General features: G+C 40.6%; 1 protein-coding gene across 1 annotated transcript in view; it reads right to left on the reverse strand.

Annotated features, from left to right (window-relative positions):
• CACNA2D3 (calcium voltage-gated channel auxiliary subunit alpha2delta 3) overlaps positions 1-12272 on the reverse strand; it is a 776511-nt gene that overhangs the window by 75075 nt on the left and 689164 nt on the right. Inside the window, exons 28-29 of the mRNA XM_064496418.1 lie at positions 1824-1885; positions 797-841 (exon numbers count right to left, since the gene is read on the reverse strand). Coding sequence (XP_064352488.1) covers positions 797-841; positions 1824-1885 — 107 coding nt within the window. The remainder of the gene's footprint in view (positions 1-796; positions 842-1823; positions 1886-12272) is intronic.

Here is a 12272-nt window from a genome sequence, read left to right on the forward strand (position 1 = left end):
TATGTGATCATTTATAAGTTCCAGTTCACGTATTGACTAATGGCTTGGCTGACTCACAGAAAGGCCACCTGAGCCAAAGTGAAAGCCTACCACACATCTGCTGGATCCAAAATACGGGGTAGCAGGAACATGGGTCTGAATGCCGTAAAAACTTAAATCTGATAAACGGACTTAGAGCAGTGGTGTGTCTTTTTTCTTCTATCGCTCATGTGCGGGATTCAAATTCCTCCTCCCAAGACTGAGAGAGAGGGCGAGACATAAGGAGAAAGGAAAACGGGAGGGAAAGGGGGTTGTAGGAAGGAGGCACTATGCTAGAATGCCACATTCTGAGTTTTCAGCTCCTAGATTTTCAGCTTGTTTATTACATGAAACTATGCAAGTCCCTTATTTTCTATGATCCTCAGTTTGCCCCACTGCAAAATGGGACATTCATTCCTATCCATTTCACTGGGTGGTTACAAAGATGAAGAGATACCACATGGGGAAAAAACTTTGAGAGTTGTAATGTGAGCTTCAAATGACAGTAATTTGTATCGTTTTCTATAAAATTCCAAAATCCCAATAGTGCTGTTCTTGGGACATTTCAATCACATTTCTCTAGCTTTCATAGACTATCTGATTGGGGGAAGAGAGGAAAAAAAAGAAACAAAGCAAATGTCCTTGCGTTTTTAAGAGATTGGTCCAGAGCAATCTGTTAGACTTGGCTCTGTGAGACATTTCCTCCTGTGAGAAAGCACCCTCTGTCATCCCCACCCTCTGTGGCCAGGGCAGACAGAGTGCCAGGAGGCCATCATACCTCATCATCGCAGCTGATAGAGCATTTGCCATCCAGAGAGGCGCACTGTGGGGTGGAGGGAAAACAAGAAACCATGTTATTGGGACATACTAGTGTCTGCTATGGCTGCCACTTAGTTACTCAAGGACCGGCTATCAAAGTCCTAGCATGTTACGCAAATACCAAATTTCATCCAAAGAGAAGGCTCCAGGGTGAATCTGCTCACCCTCTCTAGGAATAGTATCAGCTCCAAAGAGTAATATAAGAGGCAATATGGGGGGGAACCTAGCTCATTTACATTTTCTGTTGTTTATTCTATGGTGTCATTCAATGTTGGTATCTTTTTAAGATCACAAATATTTGAGCAACAAGGAATACAGTTACGTATTTATTTAGTTTTAAATTAACCCCCAGTGACTTTTTAAAGAACTCCTGTCTTAGTATATAGTCTCCTAAAGTATGTTCATTTAAGAAATTATATACCATTCCAACATTTGAATTGGATAAGTGGAGGCAACTTACATGTTGCCATTTCTGCTGAAATACTGAACAAATATCACTGAGATTACTTAGCACAGAGAGCATAGTGCAAGAAAGAATGTTCCCACATTATCCAAGTCAGAGAAGCCCTGTGGCCAAAGAAGGCAGATGTATGCTTAGTCTAACCTAATTATACAAGAGTCTTCAAAAATGCAATAAGGAGATTCGCAAATAAATAACTGGCCATCACAAGATTAGAAAAGAGCCACTATGAAAATTCACATAAGTCCTCAATACTTAGAAGAAAAACTTCTCTTTTAGAAGGTCACTGTCTTGATTTCACAATTAAAACTGTTTGCAGGGGCGAATTCCCTGCTTCCCCAGCTTGTGGTGTCTAACGTGCTGTCAGCTCTTTATTTCGCAGTGACATGAAAGGTAATCTGAGCAGACCAGCAGTTCATTTTATAAACATTCTTTGGAATTCTGGCACTTTTAGGCTCCACGTACCCAAATTTGAACACCTATATAATAAAGTCACTAATACTTAAATATGCTGATTATAACTTACCTGTCTGCTGGCAGTCCAGAACTTTCTTTGGAAAAATTCAAGTTTCATCTGAATGCCTACAGCTGGGACAAATTATAAATAAAACAAGGCATTAGAGATTTCTTTACACAATTACTGAAGATTATCATTGAAAATTATCTGTCATGGCAAGAAGCTGAAGTAAGCATGTAAGAACACTCAAAAACTAAATTTACAGCTCCCCTCCCCCTGGCCGCGCCGCGCCTCACGGCCTGGAGCGGCTGCCGCTGCCTTCTGCCCGCGCGACACGAGGCTGTGGTGCGCTCCGCAGCGCGTGCTCCTACCCACCACGCGAGGCCTTCTGCTGTCTCCTTCGCTGCAAGTGGCGCCTCCTCCAGGCCCCAGCACACAGAGCCAACCCCGTGGCCACCAATCCCAAGGCCACCGTTGCCTCCACCCGGACTGACGCAAGTTTACAAACGCCAAGTCCTGCGTCTCCCTAGAAGCACTTCCCCCTCCCCCTCGTCCCCTCTGCTGAGCAGTACTATCCACTTCCGGGGTAGGGAGCCTGGACGGGCGGGGGCGGCAGGAAGCGGGATGAGGCTAAGGGCACAGCAAGGGAGTGCAGCTGGTGAGTGAGCGGTCGGGTGCAAGGAAGGACGGGAAGAGGGAGGACTGACGGTACGGCACCTGCGCCTTGGTGCCGGCTATCCCAGCGGCCACCTTGGTTGAGGGCAGGAATGAGGGACCTTGAAATATTGGTGCACTGAGTATTCATTTTTTTAAAAAACTGCAAGGGAACAAAACCACAACTGACTGCTAAACAACCATAAAAACAAAAACAAAAACAAAAACAAAAACAAAAACAAAAAAAAACAAAAAACCTAGCGAAAAAGATCTTCAACTGGAAACATAAAGAAGGAACCTCAGTGGGACAGTAAGGGTGTGCTCACGATATAATCAAGCCCCATACCCTGGGGGTGGGTGACCCACAAGCTGAAGAATAATTAAGTCGCAGAGGACCTCCCACATGAGTGAAAGTTCTGAGTCCCACATTAGGCTCCCCAGCCTGGGGTTCTGCCACTGGAAGGAGGAGACTCCAGAACATCTGGTTCTGAAGGCTAGCAGGGCTTAACTCCAGGAGCCCCAAGGGACTGGGGGAAATAAAGATTTCATTCTCTTGGGAAATGCACACAGAATTTTGAACGTGCCAGGTCCAAGGGCAGAGGCAGTGACTTCATAGGAACCTGGGCAAGACCTGTCTGCTGGTTTTGGAAAACCTCCTGGGGAGGTAGGAGATAGCTGTGACTCACCCAGGGGACATAAAAGAGGATGTTCAGGAAGTGTTCATCTATATAAGCTTTCCTGGAGATTGACATCTTGCTTGGGTCATTTGTACCAAACCCTAGCCCCACCCAACAACCTGTAGGCTTAAGTGCTGGGAAGCCTCAGGCTGAACAACATACTGGGTGGGAACACAGCCCCACCCATCAGCAGACTTCCAGAGCCCTCTGGACACACCCCTAGATATGGCTCTACCCACTTGAGGACCAGGACCTAGCTCCACCCAGCAGTGGGCAAGCACCAACTCCTCCTGCCAAGAAACCTGCATAAGCTTTTAGTCCAGCCTCATCCTCCAAGGCAAAGATACCAGAAATAAGAAAACAACAACCCCAAAGCTTGAGGAAGGAATCCATAAGCACAGGCCAGACTCTACCCTGGAACCAGCTGGACTCTGACCCTTGGATGACAAGATAGGAGTGTACTACTGGGACACATAGGACGTCTCCCACAGAGGGCCACTTCTCCAAGGTCAAGAAACGTTAACTAACCCATCTAAAAATACAAACAGAAAGATAGACAATATGAGGTGGCAGAGGAATATCTTCCAGGCCAAGGCATAAGATAAAATCCCAGAAGAAGACATAAATGATGAGGAGATAGGCAATCTATCCGAGAAAGAGTTTATGATGGTGAAGATGTTCATAGAACTCAGGAGGAGTATACATGCACAGAGGGATGTTTTTAGCAAAAAGTTAAAAAATATAAAGAATGCTCAATAAGAGGTGAAGAATAAAAATGACTGAAATGAATAATATACTAGAAGGAACCAAGAATAGACCAAATGAAGCAGAAGAACGGATCAATGAGCCAGAAGACAGATTAGTGGAAATCACTACCTCAGAAAAGAAAAAAGAATGAAAAGAAATGAGCATAGTTAAAAAAAAAAAAAAAAAAAACAACTCTGGGACAACATGAAGTGCACTAATATTCACATTATAGGGGTCCCAGAAAGAGAAGAGAGAGAGAAAGGACCTGAGAAAATATCAGAAGAGATAATAGCCAAAAACTTACCTAACTTGGAAAAGGAAACAGTTCCCCAAGTCCAGGAAGCACAGAGAGTTCCACACAGGATTAACCCACAGAGGAATACACTGAGGCACATAGTAATCAAACTGACAAAACTTAAGGATAAGGAGAAGATATTAAAATCAGCAAGAGAAAAGCAACAAATAACATACAAGGGAACTCCCATAAAGTTACCAGCTGATTTTTCAGCAGAAACTCCACAGGCCAGAAGAGAATGGCATGATATATTCAAAGTGATGAAAGGGAAAAACTTGTAACCAAGAATACTCTATCCAGCAAGGCTTTTGTTCATATTTGATGGAGAAATAAAAAGCTTCACAGATAAACAAAAGCTAAAAGAATTCAGCACCACCAACCCAGCTTTACAACAAATGTTAAAGGAACTTTTCTAGTCATCAAACCACGAGAAAAGAGAACAAAAAGAAGAAAGAGAGAAAAAAAAAAGACCTACAAAAACACACCTACAACAATTTTCTAAATGGCAATAAGAACATACATATTGATAATTACCTTAAATGTAAATGGATTAAATGCTCTAACCAAAAGACAAAGACTGGCTAAATGGATACAAAAACAAGACCATATATATGCTGTCTACAAGAGACCCACTTCAGCGCTAGAGACACAGGCAGGCTGAAAGTGAAGGGATAGAAAAGAATATTTCATACAAATAGAAGCCAAAAGAAAGCTGGAATGACAACACTTACATCAGATAAAATAGATCTTAAAATAAAGACTGTTACAAGAGACAAAAAAGAACACTACATAATGCTCAAGGGATCAATCCAAGAAGAAGATATAACAATTGTAAATATATATGCACCCAACATAGGAGCACCTCAATATATAAGGCAATTGTTAACAGACATAAAAGTAGTAATCAACAATAACACAATAATAGTCAGGGACCATAACACCCAACTTATATCAATGGACAGATCATTCAGTCAGAAAATCACTAAGGACATACAGGCCCTAAATGACACATTGGACCAGATGGACTTAACTAACATCTATAGAGCATTCCATCCAAAAGCAACAGAATACATTCTTCTCAAGTGCACATGGAACATTCTCCAGAATCAATCACATGCTGGGCCACAAAGCAAGCCTCAGTAAATTTGAGAACACTGAAATCATACCAAGCATTTTCTGACCACAATGCTATAATGTTGGAAATCAACTACAAGAAAAAAAAAACAAAACTGCAAAAACTGCAAACACATGGAGGCTAAACAATGTGCTACTAAACAACCAATGGATTGCTGAAGAAATCAAAGAGGAAATAAAGAAATACTTTGAGACAAATGAAAATGAAAACACAATGATCCAAAAGCTCAGGGACACAGCAAAAGCAGTTCTAAGAGGCAAGTTTATAGCAATACAAGCCTACCTTAGGAAACAAGAAAAATCTCAAAAAAATAACCTAACTTTACACTTAAAGCAGCTAGAGAAAGAAGAACAGACAAAAGCCAAAGTTAGCAGAAGAAAAGAAACCATAAAGGTCAAAGCAGAAATAAATGAAACAGAGACTAAAAAATAAAAGATCAATGAAACTAAAAGCTGGTTCTTTATAAAGATAAACAAAACTGATAAACCTTTAGTCAGACTCATCAAGAAAAAAAGAGAGGGCCCAAATTAATAAAATCAGAAATTAAATGAAGAAGTCTTAACTAATACCATGGAAGTACAAGGGATCATAAGAGACTACTATGAGCAACTATACACCAACAGAAAGGACAACCTAGAAGAATTGGACAATTTCTTAGAAAGGTACAATTTTCCAAGACTGAATCGGGAAGAAATAGAAAATATGAATAGATCAATTACCAGTACTGAAGTTGAATCAGTAATTTAAAAATTCCCAACAAACAAAAATCTAGGACCAGATGGCTTCACAGGCAAATTCTACCAAACATTTAGAGAAGAGTTAACACCTATCCTTCTGAAACTATTCAAAAAAATTGCAGAGGAAGGAACACTTCTGAACTCATTCTATGAGGCCACCATCACCCTGATACCAAAACTAGGCAAAGATATCACACAAAAAAAGAAAATTATAGGCCAATATCATTTATGAATATAGATGCAAAAATCCTCAACAAAATACTAGCAAATCAACTCCAACAAATCATTAGAAGGATCATACACCATGATCAAGTGGGATTTATCCCAGGGATATAAGGATTTTTCAATATCTGCAAATTAATCAATGTGATACATCATATTAACAAATTGAAGAACAAAAACCATATGATCATCTCGATGGATGCAGAAAAATATTTCAGTAAAATTCAACATCCATTTATGATAAAAACTCTCCAGAAAGTGGGCATAGAGGGAACATACGTCAACATAATAAAGGACATATATGACAAACCCACAGATAACATCATACTTAATGATGAAAAGCTGAAAGCATTCCCTCTAAGATCAGGAACAAGACAAGAATGCCCACCCTTGCCACTTTTATTCAACATAGTTTTGGAGTCCTAGCCATAGCAATCAAGGAAGAAAAAGAAATAAATGGGATCCTAATTGGAAAAGAAGAAGTAAAACTGTGACTATTCATGGATGACATGATAATGTACATAGAAAACCCTAAAGAAGTGACCAGAAAATGACTAGAGCTCATCAATGAATTTGGTAAAGTTGCAGGATACAAAATTAAAATACAGAGATCAGTTGTATTTCTATACACTAACAATGAAATAGCAGAAAAAGAAATTAAGTAAACAATCCCACTTATCATCACACCAAAAAGAATAAAATACCTGGGAATAAGCCTACCCAAGGAGGCAAAGCACCTGTACTCCAAAAACTATAAGACACTGATGAAAGAAATTGAAGACAACATAAACAGATGGAAAGATACGCAATGTTCTTGGATTGGAAGAATCAATATTGTTTAAATGGCCATAATACCCAAGGCAATATACAGATTCAGTGCAATCCCTATCAAATTACCAATGACATTTTTCACAGAGCCGAAACAAAAAAAAAAAAAATGTTAAAAAATTGTATGGGATCACAAAAGACTCCAGATAGCCAAAACATACTTGAAAATGGACAATGGAACTGGGGGAGTCACACTCCATGACTTCAGACAATACTACAAAGCTACAGTAATCAAAACAGTATTGTAATGGCACAAAAACAGACACATAGATCAATGGAACAGTATACAAAGTTCAGAAATAAAGCCACACACTTATGGTCAATTAATCTATGACAAAGGAGGCAAGACTATACAATGGAGAAGAGACAGTCTCTTTAACAAGTGGTGCTGGGAAAACTGGACAGCTACCTGTAAAAGACTGAAATTAGAACATTCTCTAACACTATATACAAAAATAAACTCAAAATGGATTAAAGACTATATTTAAGACCAGATACTACAAAACTCCTAGAGGAAAACATAGGCAAAAACACTCTTTGACATAAATCACAGCAATATTTTTATCAAACCAGCACCTAGAGTAATGGAAATAAAAGCAAACATAAACAAATGGGATCTAATTAAACTTAAAAGCTTTTGCACAGCTAAGGATACCATCAACAAAACAAAAAGAAAGCCTACAGAATGAGAGAAAATATTTGCAAATGATGTGACTGACAAGGGACTCATTTCCAAAATACCAAAATATACAAACAGCTCATACAGCTTAGTATCAAAAAAACAAACAACCCAATCAAAAAATGGGCAGCAGACATAAATAGATATCTCTCCTAAGAAGACATCCAGATGGCCAACAGTCACATGAAAAGATGCTCAACATCACTGATTGCTAGAGAAATGCAAATCAAAACTACAATGAGCTATCACTTCATACCAGTCAGAATGGCCATCATTAAAAAGTCCACAAATGATAAATGCTGGAGAGGGTGTGGAGAAAAAAGCAACCCTCCTACACTGTTGGTGGGAGTGTAAATTGGTGCAGGTACTATGGAGGACAGTATAGAGGTTCCTCTAAAAACTAAAAATAAAGTTACCATATGATCCAGCAATCCCACTCCTGGGCATATATACAGAGGAAAATATAATTCAAAAAGACACATACACCCTAATGTTCATAGCAGCACTATTTATAATAGCCAAGACATGGAAACAACCTAAATGTCCATTGACAGCTGACTGGATAAAGAAAAAGTGGTATGTGTATACACACACACACACACACACACACACACACACACTGGAATACTACTTAGCCATAAAAAAGTAATGCCATTCACAAGAGCATGGATGGACCTGGAGATTGTCATTCATGGCTCGTTGGAGAGAAGTTACTTGTTTCTAAAATTCATACACTTGTGGTCATCCCCCTCCCCAGCAAGGCTGAAAACAGGAAGGGAAATAAAAAGGGTATTCAGAAGATCACTGTTTCTTCAGAGTAGCTGTTTCTGTTATTATTGCATGAACTTGCATGCCTAAAATGTGTACTCTGCATGTGTTTTTGAGATACAAAATTTGAAAAGTACTTGTCATGAGGCTGGTATTTGGAAGTGAGTCACTTTGCCATGATGTGACTTAGTTTAACAGGCCCCCAGTATCCACATCTCAATGATCTTCTCTCCCCAGGAACTCTGGTGGAAGTATATAGTCCTTTGCTTGTCTGTGGAAAGCTCCCTAAAGCAACAGTGAATGATGCTACTTCTAGTGAGAGGAAAAGTATCAAAATGGAAGAGGCTAAGAAAATGACTTGAAACTTTGGGAAGTAAAATTAGGTGGAACCTCAGAACTGTGCCATGAACAAGCTCACAATATTTCTCTCCATGAAGCCAAGGCAACGTAACTCTTGAAATCATTTTAGAAAGTGCTCAAGTCAGGCCAAAAAGCTCATCAGATGGTGAGAAAACTTTAGAGGAGATGGAAAGAAAGAATGAGACTGTGCTGGAAACACTGTACTCCCCAACGGACACCTTTTACCCCAGGGCAGTTTTGTAAACTTCAGTTCATGGCCCACAACCTCCTCAAATTTTGCCATATCTGCATACTACTAGTATTGTTATTCAACTTTTTCACACTTTTTTTTTCCTTTTACTGAAATATCTACAGTAACTTCAACCTAAGTAATAATATCCATCCAAAGATATACACAATTACCAAAAAAAAAAAAAAAAAAGTTCACACATACACTCTAGGATAAGACTAGAGCTAAGCATGGCTGCAATATGCAGAATGGAAGTCTCTGAAATGTACCATTTCATCACTTGGGTTCATCCTGCTCTGCCCTAAGTATCCTCCATCCTCTGGACCGTAAAGTCCCCCAGGCAGGGACCTGTTCTTGCTGCCCACAGGATCCCTGCCTCCAGCAAAGTGCCAAGCACAGAGACAATCCATTGGTAAATGCTTGCTTTTTTAGAAAAAACTGTTCAGGTGATGGTATAGTTGATTGAAAGCTAGCTAGCTAGATTGATAGAAGAGTAATATCAGAGTGAATTATGATCATACCCAAATAAAGTAAAGGTTTTTCAGTGGCAGTTCTCAAGAAAAAGTTCTGATGCCTGGTGCCTTCCTTCTCCACACCAAAACCATTTAAATCAGAATTTCTAGGAGTGGAGTCTAGGCGTGGGTATGTTTAAAAAGCACCCCAGGTGGTTTGCATGTGAAGCTGGGGTTGAGCACTGCTGCTCCACAGGTCTTACTATAGATGTAAGTTGGCTGTGAAGGACCTACCACAATATGGGACATTTGGTCAGACTACAGCATGAGCTGCTCTTCCTAGGGCTGGAGAAAATTTCAGCGAATACCTAAAGGAAGCTGATTTTGGAAACTGAGAGCTGTTTACTGCAGTTTCAAATGAATCTTGTCTTCCAAAATGTCTGATGAGCCATATCCCTGTTGAAGATGAGTCAAGTAAGGAATCTGTAGACCAGGGTGCTGCCTAGGTTTTTGCTCTGATCCACCAGTAGGCAGAGCTGAAAGCCTGCCCTGGACTTAAGAAGGGGCTTGGTGCAAGTATCTGGGGTTCTATTAAAGGCAAGAAGGGGTGGCAGAAAGCTGACTTCAGAGCAGAGGGCCTCAAAATTGTTGTAACATTCAGTCCCTGGTATTCTAATAGGAGGGAGAAAAACGAGTTTCCCTCTCTTCCTCTGTGTATGTCTCTGCAGGCCAAGGTCAGTAGCTATGGCAAGCTTCAAGATTCAATAGGATAAAGGCAGAGGATTCGGATTCCCCGAGTCACCTTACAGTGTCCTTTCCATGGTGTTTCTAGTCCCAGCAACCCAGAGCTGCCCCTGGCCCACCCAACATCTTCTGAGTTCCCTGTCATTGAGCCATGCCCTATCTGAGCACCCCTCCCATTCTCTGATGGAGGCCCCATTTCCACCTCTCTAATGAAGCTAGCTGCTCCCTCCTGGGTGTTTATCCATCTCACATACTTGCAGCCTGCTATCATCTTCTCCTTTCAGTCTGTACCCCAGCTCCTCAGAGTGCTTTAATCTTTCCTCATGAGTCAGTCCCTCCATCCCATTAATCATGTGGGCTGCTTCTCTCTGATCTCCCTCCAGCAGGCTGCATCCTCTCCCTGGTCCTGATGCCCTAAACTATACACTGCTTCCCTCACTCCTCACTTACTCCCTGTCTGGGCCATGAGGTCGATGCCAAAGGGCTCCCGACAGTCTTGACTATAATGGATCTGCTCAGTTCTGTTCTGGCTGTGTTTTTGCTGCCCATGCCTCCTCCAGCAACTCTGGCCAATGGCTTCCCACATCTGGGTTTGTAGTGTGTTCACCTACAAGTTAATATGCTCTTCTGTGATTAAAGATTCACAACCCCACTGGAGGGTCAACTTTATGATCAGTTGCTCAGTGGCCTTTTCTATGCTGAGTACTAAGGGGAATGAGACCCACACTCCTTCAGAGTCTAGTTGGAGAGTAGCCACATAGTAAAAGCACATCAGAGGCTTAAAAAGAGAACTGTGGAGCAGAGGTGATGGGGTGTACTTGGCCTGGGGGACTTGGCAAGAGTTTCATATAAGGTAAGGTATGGAGATACGACTTGTAGGAAAGTAAGAACAGAGGAAAGATGGGAATCCAAGTGCAGAAATAGCACAGGCAAAAGGATGAAGCCTTTTAAAAGACCATAGTGTCTTCTGAGGCTTGAAAGAAGAAGAGTGGGTGACATGGTTGTGCAGACTGAAAGTCTTGAATGTCAGGCCAACACACCTAAAGAGTGTCTTGCAGGCCAGGAGTTGGCCCAAGGGCCAAACCCAGCCTCTTTTTTTGTCAATAAAGTTTTATTGGAAGTAAATCACTCTTATTTGTTTACATACTGTCTGGTACAAGGGCAACGTTGAGTAGTTGCAACAGAGGCTAAATAGCCCACAAAGACTAAAATACTATTTGGCCCTTTAAGGAAAAAGTTTGCTGACATTTGCTTTAGGATCTGAGAAGCCACTAAGATCTCAAAGAGAAGTGGGAGGACCTCAGATCTATATTTTAGAAAGTCCACAATGAAAGACTTGAACAGAAAGTACTAGGGAAATGGCCTGAACAGAGGGAGACAGGAGAATGAGATGAGTTAGGCAGCCACAGCCATTTGGTGCATTTGGCTAATTATCTCTTAGGCACAAAATGATTTAAAACAAAACAAAACAAAGCAAAAACCCTCAAAAAACCAGAATAAAAATTCCCCTCCACAAACAAACAAACAAAAAATGCTGAAGGGCATGCTATGGCCAATTCTATTCAGAATAACAAATATGAGCTTCCACAAACAGAAATTTAGCTTCTTCTCACTATTTTCCTTTGCTTTGTCTCAGTTTGTTTTTCCTTTTTTCAACTTATCAGAAAAAAAAAATCATCATTACTTCAGCAAGTCCCACTCTCTTCCCCCCGACCCCCAACATATCCTAAATGGAACCTGAGATATTTGTCATGCCCATCTATTTTGTTCTTTCAACAACTTTTTAAGCCATAACAGTATATTCTGATTGAAGTCAATCTCACTAATTTAATAAGGAAAACAAGGACAGAATATGCTTTAGCAAAATCCAAGTCCCAAAGAGAATGCAGAAAATTAAAACACCATTCCTGGGGTTTGAAATTTTTTAGACAGTCCAGAAAATCATCAACATATTTCTCCCGGAGTTCACAGTGCTCCTCACTTCCATTTGA

Source organism: Camelus dromedarius, chromosome 17, assembly GCF_036321535.1.
Source record: "Camelus dromedarius isolate mCamDro1 chromosome 17, mCamDro1.pat, whole genome shotgun sequence".
Classification (NCBI taxonomy): Eukaryota; Metazoa; Chordata; class Mammalia; order Artiodactyla; family Camelidae; genus Camelus; species Camelus dromedarius.